Raw genomic sequence first — 13,148 nt, forward strand, 5'->3', positions numbered from 1 at the left:
GGTGGCTCAGTTGGTCAAGCGACTGCCTTCGGCTCAGGTCATGATCCCGGAGTCCTGGGATCGAGTCCCACGTCGGGCTCCCGGCTCAGCGGGGAGCCTGCTTCTCCCTCTGGCCCTATCCCCTCTCATGCTGTTTCTCTCTCTCTCTCTCTCTCTCTCTCTCAAATAAATAAATAAAATCTTTAAAAAAAAAAAATACAACAACAAAAACAAAACAGGTTTATAAACCAAAGGTGAAGGAGATCTATACCTTAAATTCTAACCTAAATTCTAATCTAAAATGAATTCAAGGGTTAGATTAGTTTTTTCTTGGCCTTCATAAAAGAAAAACCAAAAAAATCCCTAGTATTTTTGGTCAGCATTGTCAGCAGGCAAAAAATCAAATGCTTATGTGAAATAAAGGCATATTAAGTGTACTGATGAAAGTGTTTCTTCATCCATATATATTATGAAAGTAATCACCTACCTTTACACTTTTACAGTAATTACAATAATGGAAAGATTAGTAAAAAAACAAATGAGGGTGGTATTAAATAGAAAACAAATGAGGAAATTTAATGTTATTTCCCCAATTATATACTACTCTTTTTTATATTAATGACATGTAGGATATATAAGCCCAGGAGATAATAGTCTATAGATCACTCTGCATTTAAATAACAATCATTGTTTCTCAGTTTTATCTTGGGCAAAAAGGTACTCAGTCATCAAAGGTTTATCTCTAAGGGCAGGTGATCATTCAAATGTGAGGCCACCACTAGGAAACACAATCTCCCCTCGAGGGAGAGGTCCCCCTTAAGTTTGTATAGAAATCTCTGTGGGGTGCCTGGGTGGCTCAGTCAGTTAAGCGGTTAAGCCTTCAGCTCAGGGCATGATCCCAAGGTCTTGGGTTTGAGCCCTGCATCGGGCTCCCTGCTCAGCTGGAGCCTGCTTCTCCCTCTCCCTCTGCAGCTCCCCCTGCTTGTACTCTCTTGCTCACTCTCTCTCTGGCAAATAAATCTTTTTTAAAAAATCTGTTACAAAAAAAAAAAATCTCTATCTGTAACTTAGGAAACCCAATAATCAGTTACAATTACACCGAGTTGCTATACTAAGTGATGACATGTCTTTCACCTGAGGATCTCAAGATACCTTCAGGTAATGCTCTAAAATCCTCTGGGGAAATAAAAAAAAGGTGGAGTCCAGTCCACTGATTTCTATTTTACAAACTAGCAGTTAGGCATACACCTACCTTGTCATAATAGTCTGCCTGTCCGGGCGCACATCTAATAAAATCTTCATTATCTGGGGTTCAAATCCCATATCTAGCATCTTGTCGGCTTCATCTAAAACCTGCATCAGAAATGATAGTGGCTACATTAGATATGGGAAGTACGCTCTTTATGAACCTAATACTATGGTAAGGTAACTTTTTTCTCATTTCCCCTATTTAAGCCACTATTTTCGTTTCTTCAGGACAAAGTGATCTAGAGTTGTAACAGACTGACTTGATTTTTTAACTTGGCTAACAGTTTCTAGATTGATCTAATGAAAAACTAAGTGTCTAAAATATCCACGTGGAGGGGTGCCTGGGTGGCTCAGTTGTGTGAGCATCTGACTCTTGATTTTGGCTCAGCTCATGATCTTGGAGCTGTGGGACTGAGCCCCACGATAGGCTCTAGGCTCAGTGTGGGAGTCTTCTTGAGATCGTCTCCCTCGGCCCCTCCCCTCCCCCTGCTTGCATGTGCTCTCTAAAGTAAATAAATCTTTAAAAAAATAAAAGTTAAAAAAAAAACCAAAAACAAACCACATGGATTTTAATCTTTTATACTTCTCTATATTCTCCAACATTTATAAAAAACATTAAAATAGAATTCTTAAAATCCTTATTTTAACATACTAGAGGGAATGTAAAATACCCTAGGATTTGAAAACATTATAAAATGGACAACCATTCTAAAGGACTATTTTAATAAGAATTCAGTTCTGGAGTGCCCAGCTGGGCTCAGTCAGAGCATGTGACACTTGATGTCAGGGTTGTAAGTTTGAAAACCCACGTTGGGTGCAGAGATTACTTAAAAATAAAAAAGAACTTAATAAGAGTTCAGTTCTTCCTCCTAGTATCCCAAACCCTTACTCCATGATTACCAAGTAGGTTACATTTCTGAGGTTAACAAAGTTATTCATTTGTAGATCATTCAGTCTTCCAGGAGTTGCAATAATAATATCTACTCCTTTCTTCAGATCTTGTATTTGTCCATTTCTATCTCCACCGCCATATATACACACACTTAAAAAAAAAAAAGAGAGGTTCATGTTCAGGCAAGGAAATGTCCCATCACAACGCAAAATCCCAACCAACCAAAGTATTTTGGGTATAAAATAATAAGAGTAAAAAGTATGTAATTCAGAAAGTATCAGATACCTTCTGGGTAGTATTTGCTCCATTCTAAGAACTATCCACACCCGTCAACCCACAGTGATGTGTCCTATAAAGAGCCATATTTGCATCACTGTTACTTGACCTCACTGCCCTGGCTACCATTGATTTGGACTGGAGTAATGCCTGACCCATGCTAAGCCATTCAGATTCCCTACGTATGTGAAAAATAATGGGGAGAATGTATAAAACTGACTTATTAAATAGCTGCTGCAAGAATGGACAAAGAAGGGCGCCTGGGTGGCTCAGTTGGTTAAGCGACTGCCTTCGGCTCAGGTCATGATCCTGGAGTCCCGGGATCGAGTCCCGCATCGGGCTCCCTGCTCAGCAGGGAGTCTGCTTCTCCCTCTGACCCTCCCCCTCTCATGCTCTCTCTATCTCATTCTCTCTCAAATGAATAAATAAAATCTTTAAAAAAAAAAAGAATGGACAAAGAAATGACTTACCTTTTGAGGCCTTTATATGAATACTTGGAACATTCAGCTTCCACTTGAAGTGCTAACTCGCGTGTAGGTGTGAGGACTAACATGCCGGGTCCACTCCTTTTTCCTCTAATTCTTTAGAGAGAAAATATTAAAGTACCTGACTCAGATACATAGCATATTCATTCAGTGCTTTCAGAATTTGTAGCAATGAATGTGAAAAGTAACACGCATTCACCACAAAACACAGAAAAATACTGAAGAACGTTACACACAAAAAAATCCCAAGGGCCGATACCAGCCTTTTCATTTAACACGGCCAACATTCTCTCACACAATTGTAATGGGCGTGATAATTCAAACATTTCCAGTATTCACTATTAAGGCTATCTATTGTGGGGTGCCTGGGGGGCTCAGTCGGCTTAGCCTTCGGCTCAGGTCATGGTCCCAGGGTCCTGGGATCGAGCCCCGCATCGGGCTCCCTGCTCCGCGGGAAGCCTGCTTCTCCCTCTGCCACTCCCCCTGCTTGTGTTCTCTCTCACTGTGTCTCTCTCTGTCAAATAAATAAAATCTTTAAAAAAGACTACCTATTGCTTCCTAAAAATGCTTTGACAATTTATACTCTCACCAGCATGGTACAAGTGCGTTTCCCTGAGGCTTGGCATTATTTTTTGACCAATGCAACAGACCAAAAAAAAAAGAAATTTGCATTTTTGGTATCCATATCTATTAACCCCCTATAAAGAGAACCCAGCTGTAGAAATTCTTACACAGGCTGTGAATCCAAGTGTATAAATCCAGGCATTAAGTAGGACAGTGTTTTCCCGGTTCCAGTTTGGGCTACTCCTATAAGATCTACACCCTGTAAAACTATCGGCCATGACTGCGACTAAAAAAGAAAAGATTAACATTAAAATTAAAAGCTGCATCTTTTAGTCAAACGCCCCCTCCTCTCCTAAGCCCAAACTTCTTTCAACAAACACATTTTGAGTGCTAGACACTGGTGGAACGGGGGGGCTCTAGGGGAGTGCTCACAAGGGAGAGTTCCTCCCTGGTGATTTAACTTCTAATAATCAGATCTTGTGGCGCCTGCGTGGGTCAGTGAAGGGTCTGACTTGGGCTCGGGTCATGATCCTGGGGTCCTGGGATGCAGGCCCATGGTGGGCTTCCCGCTTCTCCCTCTGCCCTCCCCACCCCCAAACCCCCACACTTGTACTCTCTCAATAAAATCTTTTAAAAAAATCAGATACTGTTTGGGGAGAAAAACTGTCAATAAAATATTGGAATTAAAGAAAAAAAAAAGCAAGAAAGCAAACAAGCATACCTGGATCGGTGTTGGCTTTTGAAAGCCTGCCTTTTTAATGTTTTCCATAACCTCAGGATAACACTGAAAAGCATCCTCAAATTTACAAGTAGGATTGGGTATACGACGCTTCTCCCCTTCTTTCAAGTCATCACACATTATATTATAATTTTCCTTCCTTTAAGGAAAAATAGAATAAATCTTAGCGGCTTTGGTCACTTTATTCCCTAAGCCAGAAATTTTTGCCAGCATTAATTCATCATATCAAGAAATCCAACTACAACTGTAACTGTAAATCTACAGTAAAATGTAATAAAGAAATAGAAGTGAGCCCATCTTTTTTTTTTTAATCAGAATAGTTATCAGAGGGCGCCTGGGTGGCTCAGATGGTTAAGCATCTGCCTTCGGCTCAGGTCATGATCTCAGGGTCCTGGGATCGAGTCCCACATCGGGTTCCCTGCTCAGTGCAGAGCCTGCTTCTCCCTCTCCCTCTGCCACTCCCTCTGCTTGTGCTCTTCTGTCTATCTCTCTGTCAAAATAAATAAATAAAATCTTAAAAAAAAAAAAAAAGAATAGTTATCAGAAACGGAAAAAGTTACATTGTATGAATGGGCCAATGAAATCTCATGGAAATGTGAAGAATAGAGCCTGAAAATCACACACTTCATGATTCAAATCAGACTTGGCTGACACAAAGCTCTACAATGTTCCATACATATTTTCTTAACTTATCCTCAACAATCCCGCCAAATGGGAATTATTCTCATATGACAGGCGATCATTAGTTGCTTATCCAAAGTCTGAGCCCCACCCCAACCCTAGCATAACTGTTCTTTCTGCTATACCATACTTTTTTTTTTTACCATACTTAGTTTTATAACTGACTTCAATAGAAAAAAAAATGTTGCTGTTAGGACCTTTAATTCCAGATAGTAAGCACTGAAGAATAAGAAATGCATCAAATCAACTTATGATTTAACAGTTGTAGAATTCTAAAAGTGCTGTCCAATACAGCAGGCACTAACCACATGAGTCTTAAAATTTTATTTTATTTTTTTAAATTTTAAATGGGAAACTTAGTTCCTCGATTATACTAGCCATATTTTGAGTATTCAATAGCTATATATAGATAGTGACTACTCTATTAGACACAAATATTGCCCTTTTTCCATCTTTGCAGAAAGGCTTATTGGATAGCAATGCTCTAAAATATCATGTAGGATGCAACCAAGTTCATGTGAATACCAGAGGTGTAGTCTTCAAATGCAATCACTTTGAATGTTTCCCTAATGAGTAACAACTATACAAATACTTAAAGCAATAAAACTACCCACCTCCAAATGTCTACTTGCACTTGTGACATTGAACTTGTTGTTTCTGACTCCACGTAAAGGTTTTTCTTAATTGGTGGTAAATCTGGGACAAAGATGAAAATTAAAACTTTGATAAATTATCAGAATTTACATTTCATTGAAACTTATTCAAAGTAACAGAAATCAAACTAAAGTATTTATTAAATTCACCTTACAGTTTTAGATAGTTGTTCTTTGCCAGTCAGGCTTATGCTAGTGTCTAAGAGATCTCCTGTTTTGGTTTGCCTTTTGAGTACATTTTTTACCCAAGAAAGAGACCCTTAATAATTTAAGTTTAATATAAAAGAAAAGTATGCTTTACAATCATCCCAACTGATGAATCTCTCAAACACGGTAGACTGATTTTTTCTTTTCTTTGAAGGTCCATCCCATTTCTGTTTAGGAATAGAATATTTCTTATTCCACTTCCTGAGACTACTTTGTTTTCTTACATGCCTAGCATACTTCCTCCAAACTTAAATCCTTTTTCTGGCCCCCCATTCCAAATCTCCCCACTACATGTACTGTCAAGGTGGCACTGGTAACAACATGCAGATAGAATGACCACTGAATTAATCATTGTTAATATCTGTCACTGTTTTAATAAATGTATTGCTGCCTCACTTTGATAGCCAGAATTAGCACCTGAATTTACCCTGAAAATTAGTGAATGTGACATGAAACATTACACTCCACAATAATTCCAGGTGAGACTCTCATTTAAAATTAAAGCAAATGAAAAAACCCCGCTCTTCTCAACTACATATTTCTTTCTTATTAAATGGTTTTCCCTTTTTATTTTGCCCCTATCAGCCAGGACACTCCAGGATCAATTTTTGCTCAACCATAGCCAATAATGTTAAACCACTTATGGTTGGCATGTTTATTGTCTTCGTTTTCCCCTTATGCTCGATTTTCTTTCAATTTTATTAAACTCCTGCTGTGAGTTACCTCAAATAAGACAAAATATAAGTATATTTTAATTTCCCACTTATAGCATAGATTACAGCACAGACAACATAGAAACAAATCTTGCCCTAGAGACTAATTGCAGCACATATTTTACTATCATTTTTCTAATCGATTTCATTACTAGAAATAAGACAACATTTTAAAGAATAAAAAACTCAAGAGGTTAAAAGACACCTCAAGAGGTACATCAATACCACATGTAAATGTTAGAATATAGCACTAACCTTCCCACTTTTTTTTCCCCCACTTCAAAGCATCTTCTCGAATTTGATCCCAATCAATCAATGGCTGATTCTCTGTAACATTACTATCTGTCTTTACATCTCTTCCAACAGAAGGTTGGAATGCAATAATATCTGTTAAAATATTTTTTCAGAATTAGTTTCAAAACAAATCCTAATTGTACAAATTTCCCCCAAACCACTTTATTCTTTTGTGTTTAAAAGAGACAATAATGCTTAAAATAGAAAATGTGGGTTTTAGTACTACAATGCTACGACAATACTAGTCATGGTTTGTCAGTTACCAGATTTAGGAGATGGAAATACATTTATTGAAGAGAAGGAAAATAATGAGCCTAGTGTTTGCTAATAAATCACATGTTAATCTTTACAATAATCCTGTGAGGCAGATGTCACCCCAGGTTAACAGATGAAGAGTCTTAAAGGCTTCCTAGAGTTCCTTTCCCAAGAAACACTAAGAGGTAATGCTGCCATCTGAACCCACATGCTGTTTTTACTTCCACATTGCTTCTGGAAATGCCTCAATAATGGCTTTTTCTCTAGTCCAAGCAGGTCTGAGTTTTGGGTTTGTTGTTTTAATTAAAACTAAGATTTTTTTAAAGGGTAGGTTTATTTATTTTATTTTTTAAAGATTTTATTTATCTGACAGAGAGAGACACAGCGAGAGAGGAAACACAAGCAGGGGGAGTGGGAGAGAGGGAAGCAGGCTCTCCGCGGAGCAGGAAGCCCGACACGGGGCTCAATCCCAGGACCCTCGGATCATGACCTGAGCCAAGGGCAGATGCTTAACAACTGAGCCACGCAGGTGCCCCTAAATCTGAGATTTTTAAAAAGTAAACTATGCCCAGCCTGGGGCTTGAACTCATGACCTGGGGAAGATCAAGAATCTCATGCTCTGACTGAGCAAGCCAGGTACCCCAGAGATTATTTAAATACCAAATAATTAGACAGTTTTCAAAGTCAGTCACATTCCAGGGGAGAAGACCATAAAATCAGAAGGCCAGGACTAATCCTTCTATCATTAATAGTGAGTGTATTAAAAGTTTTTTTTTTTTCACCTATTTGTGCCTAAAAGTGAAACTGCTAGGCTTAATCACAGAAATTAAGCATTTTTAATTTGAGGAAACAGTATTTTGGGATTTCAAAGAAAAAAAACCCCTAACAGACAAGACTTAATGATGGCAATCTGAAGCTCTGTTGTCAGGAAAAGCATCAACTATAATGCCTTATAACACTGAATGCAATTTTTCAAATTGCTGTAGTAAGCAAAAATTACTTACCAGTTTTGAGTTTTGAATTGTAATTTTCTTGTTTTTTAACAAGATTATCTATCACTGTTTTGGCCTTCGCCTGCATCACCTTGTTGCCAAAGATTCTGACCTCCGCTTCTTCTGAGTGACCTTTTATTATCTAGATGCAGGGGAAAAATAGGTGAGACTGAAGTCCCCTTACCATGCCCCCCCTCCAAAAATCACTCAACTTCAAACACTATAAAAATTTAAAGTAAATATAGTATTGCTATCAATCAGTGTCTTAAGTTCTAATTTTTGAGGGCATTCTACATTCAACAAATTTATCCTGAGATTCACCCCCTGGTTGGATGAAAAGGAGCAGGACAATCTACATTTAAAAACTACCATGACAGGGGCACCTGGGTGGCTCCGTCAGTTAAACGTCCCAACTCTCAGTTTCAGCTCAGGTCATGATGTCACCGTTGTGGGATCGAGCCCCACGCCAGGCTCTGTGCTCAGTGTGGAGTCGGCTTCAGACTCTCCCTCACCCTTTCCCTCACTTTCTCAAAATCTTAAAAAAATTAAAAAAATAAAAATAAAAACTACCGTGACCACTAGGGAATAAATTCAGCAACTAGTTTTAGAAGATCAAGGCATTAATCTGACCTCTTAACCGTAAAACAGTACTTTGGCAAATCTTACACAACTGTAGGGCTTAATCTATGTGCTATATAAATAACGGCTGATTGCGCTGTCAGGTTACTTACATGAACTTTTAACTTGAGGGGATGCTCTACTTCCACCATGTATATGGTAATGGAAGCAACTTACAACAAGGCTGAGACGACATTTGGAGGACAGAATCTACAAGTCACATCTTTCAATGTACATAATCTCAGATACCCACATTGATTCAATAAAAACTAGAAACTGCTACACCAAGTGCTGTCTTGGGCTGGTGATTCAAAGCTTGCCATTTGCACTGTTTACAGACAACTCTGTAGAAGTTCTTAAATGAGGCTGGAACGGATGCTGAGAATATGGAAAAGAGAGACCTACATAGAATGGGGATGCAGGAGGTCTTAGACCTCCCTTATGAACAGGAGTTCTATCAGCTAAAATAAGAGGGAGTGTGGCAGGAGTCCAGCTGCTGACATTCAAGAGGAGTTCGGGGAGGGAGTGAAGGAAAAGGAGCCAGATCAAGTGGACCATGCTAAGAAGTCTGAACTTCTTAAGAGCCTGAGATATTATGAAAGATTTTTATGCAGGAAAAGAAAACAAATTATGAACAAAATTTGTGTTTTAGAACTATTGCCCTGGTCATAATACAGAATGGTTAGAGGGGGTAAGACTGGAAGCAGAGTGGACAGTTAGGGGAGAACACTCCCAAATGATGTGATTCTCCTTAAGAAATACAGGAAATAGAAAGGACTCAGTGACGGACTGGTTGCAGGAGAAGGAGAAGTAATCTGAGACTTCTGGCTTGGGTACTGGGTGAATGATGTTGCTGCTGAGACTTGGGAACACAGGAGTAGGTTAAGGTTTGAGGGATGAGAGTCGGGAAGCGCATGATGAATATTCCCCCAAAGATCTCATTTGTCAGTGGAGATTATCTCTATAAAGATTTTTACCTCCAGGAGTCACAAAACCTAGACCTGGAATGGACCACAGCATGTAACCATTCCTGGAAAATAGCAGTCTGAAGAGCTTTGGCGACTTCTCTAAATTACCACAGTATGTTAACAGCTAAACAGAAATTAGAGTTAGAAACGAACTATGCTCTTTGAGGATTTAAGATCGCAGACCACTTACCTGTATTTTCGTGTTTGTTGTAATTTGGATGTCTTTTATTTTTGACCCTCCACGACCTATTTTTAAAAATAAAAATTTTTAAAAGTTGTAATCAAAATCACAACTGGGTATTGCTTCATACTTAGTAGAATGGCTATCGAAAATACAAAGAGGGGGGGCGCCTGGGTGGCTCAGTCGTTAAGCGTCTGCCTTCGGCTCAGGTCATGATCTCAGGGTCCTGGGATCGAGCCCCGCATCGGGCTCCCTGCTCTGCGGGAAGCCTGCTTCTCCCTCTCCCCCTCCCCCTGCTTGTGTTCCCTCTCTCGCTGTGTCTCTCTCTGTCAAATAAATAAATAAAATCTTAAAAAAAAAAAAAAAAGAAAAAATACAAAGAGGGGCAGGGCACCTGGGTGGCTCAGTCAGTTAAGTGCCTGCCTTCAGGCTTAGGTCATGATCTCAGGGTCCTGGGATTGAGCCCCCCTTTGTCTGGCTCCCTACTCAGTGGGGAGTCTGCTTCTCCCTCTGCCCCTCCCCCCCCATACACACTCTCTCACTCTGCTCTCACTCTCAAATAGATGAATAATCTTAAAAAAATATATGGAATAAGTGTTGGTGAGAATGTGAAAAGGGAAGCCTTGTACACTCTTGGTGGGTATGTAAATTGGTGCAGGCACGGAGGTTCCCCAAAACACTAAAAATACAACTACCATATGATTTAGCAATTCCGCTTATGGATATATATCCAAAGGAAACAAAACCACTATCTCAAAGAGCCATCTATACTCCCACGTTCATTACAGCATTATTCACAATAGTCATGAGGTGGAACCAACCTAAATGTCTACCAACAGATGATTGGACGAAGACACATGGTATAAATATGCTAGAGAAGATTTCAGCCTTAAAAAGGAAAGTCTATCATTTGCAACATGAATGAACCTTGAGGACGTTATGCTAAATGAAATAAGCCACTCACAAGCAAATAGGGCATGACCTTCTTTGAGGGTCTAACGTAATCAAACATAGAAACAAAGTAGAATGCTATTTGCCAGGGATGGGGAAAGGGGGAAATGGGGAATTGTTTAACGGGTAGTTTCAGTCATGCAAAATGAAAACATTCTAGAGATCTGTCACACAACATTGTTCTTATAGTTAACAGTACTGTACTCACACTGCACACCTAAAATTAATAATGCTTAAATTTTTATTTTTTTTACCACACTAAGGAAGAAAAGTGGTTCCAGACCAACATTAAGTGGGTGCTCTCTAGCACAGGGCCTGCACTGTCACAGGTGCTGAATTAAGTGTTGAGAGTGTGGTTTTTAGAGCAAACCTAGTGGCTTTCACTTATGGAGCATCACTCTTCAGATCTTTGAGCCTGAGCCTTCTTTTTTTTTTTTTTTTTTTAAATTTTTATTTATTTATTTATTTATTTAAGAGAGAGAATGAGATAGAGAGAGCATGGGAGGGTGGAGGGTCAGAGGGAGAAGCAGACTGCCCACTGAGCAGGGAGCCTGATGTGGGACTCGATCCCAGGACTCCAGGATCATGACCTGAGCCGAAGGCAGTCGCTTAACCAACTGAGCCACCCAGGTGCCCCGAGCCTGAGCCTTCTTGAGGGAACAGTGAATCTCTAGCTGGTCTAGCAATTAGTCTGCTAATGTTCTATTTAACAGCTGCCTTAAAAAACGTGGTCATCATTTTTCAAAATAGGTTTAAAAAAGAGTAAACAAAATTTTAGCTCCCATTCCTAATAGGTAAAATGTTGGAATTTATCCTCAGTTTAAATGGCCACAAATGGGACAAATCTCTATTCCTATGGTTTCTAAATGTTTTTCAAAAATGAATTTGTAAGACTCAAGATGTACTAAGAAAAAGATCCTGTTTTTCAGCAGATAAAATTATATTCAATAAAAGAAACTAAGTGCAAGATATGGTCAATGCTCTGAACAACCCTATAATATCCTACACCTTCTTTAATGGCTCTAAATGGTGCTCAAAGACACAGATTGTACTCAGCACTGCTTTGTGTTCATTTGGGGTAAGCTGTGAAAAGACCTGACCTTTCATCACAAAGATTTCCTAAATCGAAGTTTGTTCTCCCAAAATATCGTCTCCACGAAATAGCAAAAGGTGTGTTAAGTGACTAATTATGGCATCAGAAGGTATTAAGAATATCACAGGTAAAGTCCTGAATCTCATTAGGTGGCAGCGGATTGGAGGCGAGGAGAGTGGGGCGTGGATGCCCTTGCCCAGGCCCCGCCCCTGGCCCCACCCATTCTCCGCCCCGACCCTGACCAGCACACCCATCCTCTTTCACTCACCGATCACAGCGCCGACCCACACGTTATTCAATCCAAAGCAAAGCGGCGGTTCTCGGAGGCCAGCGGCCACAGGTTGCTGGAGGCCGGAGGGGTTCCTCCAGCCGCCACCTCTGCTGCCCCTACCGGCCTCCTGACCTCTTCGATTCGGGTCCTCCGTCGGCCTCCTTTCCGGAGCACGGGACACCGCCGAGTTTCGCCGGGAAGCAACGACCCATGAGGAGGCGTTGGCGCCTCCTTCTTGCTTCGACATGGTTCCGTGAGGAAGATCCGGCGCGTCCGACGTCGCTCCCGTCTGGCTCTGCACCACCCCACGGTGCCGTCGTAGAATCTTCTACTAGGGCATCCACGCAGCCGCTACTTAAGGAGCCCGCGCGAGGCTCGTCCCGCCCCTTCCCCGCCCCGCCCCCCCTGGCCGCACATCCATTGGTGGATGAGGCGTTGTGGGCGGGACCCTTACGGTTTGACCAATCCACTCTCTTTATCGTGTGAGCGCTCCTTGAACGAGTCAATGCGCCGGCTTTAAGTTCTTTTTTAGGTGTTGGACTCCCCGGTCTCTTTGTCCTTTGCCCTACTGAACTCCCACCCCAAATACCCCCCATCTCAGTGACTCATAAACATCAGTCCCTTTTACAACATGACCCAGTACATACATAAAAAATTTGAAACAGCAGGTTGACAAAACTGCATTTACTATTGCAATTAGAGCAGCACTTGATATACTTAAACCTACATTCATTTTTTTTTTAAGATTTTATTTATTTGAGAGAGAGCACATGAGAGGGGGGAGGGTCAGAGGGAGAAGCAGACTCCCCGCCGAGCAGGGAGCCCGATGCGGGCCTCGATTCAGTGACTCCAGGATCATGACCTGAGCCGAAGGCAGTCGCTTAACCAACTGAGCCATCCAGGCGCCCAAACCTACATTCATTTTTTAAAATATTGGTTGTAATCCACAAAATAAAATGACCCACAGCTTAAAAAACCCCTGGGCTAAAAAATGTTGCTTCAATGCTTCACACAACACTTGACCTGAATGTTTGCTGTAGTATTCGAGCTAATGAAATAAATTTAATAAATGCTTAAAGAACTCCCAT

General features: G+C 40.6%; 1 protein-coding gene across 1 annotated transcript in view; it reads right to left on the reverse strand.

The window, feature by feature from the left end:
• Window positions 1-12,307, reverse strand: part of DDX43 (DEAD-box helicase 43) — an 18,658-nt gene extending 6,351 nt beyond the window's left edge. Inside the window, exons 1-10 of the mRNA XM_021693625.1 lie at window positions 12,058-12,307; window positions 9,755-9,810; window positions 7,991-8,120; window positions 6,693-6,824; window positions 5,479-5,560; window positions 4,166-4,322; window positions 3,612-3,730; window positions 2,866-2,976; window positions 2,128-2,269; window positions 1,232-1,332 (exon numbers count right to left, since the gene is read on the reverse strand). Of these exons, the coding sequence (XP_021549300.1) occupies window positions 1,232-1,332; window positions 2,128-2,269; window positions 2,866-2,976; window positions 3,612-3,730; window positions 4,166-4,322; window positions 5,479-5,560; window positions 6,693-6,824; window positions 7,991-8,120; window positions 9,755-9,810; window positions 12,058-12,307 (1,280 nt within the window). The remainder of the gene's footprint in view (window positions 1-1,231; window positions 1,333-2,127; window positions 2,270-2,865; window positions 2,977-3,611; window positions 3,731-4,165; window positions 4,323-5,478; window positions 5,561-6,692; window positions 6,825-7,990; window positions 8,121-9,754; window positions 9,811-12,057) is intronic.
• Window positions 12,308-13,148: the final 841 nt, after the last annotated feature.

Source organism: Neomonachus schauinslandi, chromosome 8, assembly GCF_002201575.2.
Source record: "Neomonachus schauinslandi chromosome 8, ASM220157v2, whole genome shotgun sequence".
Lineage (NCBI taxonomy): Eukaryota > Metazoa > Chordata > Mammalia > Carnivora > Phocidae > Neomonachus > Neomonachus schauinslandi.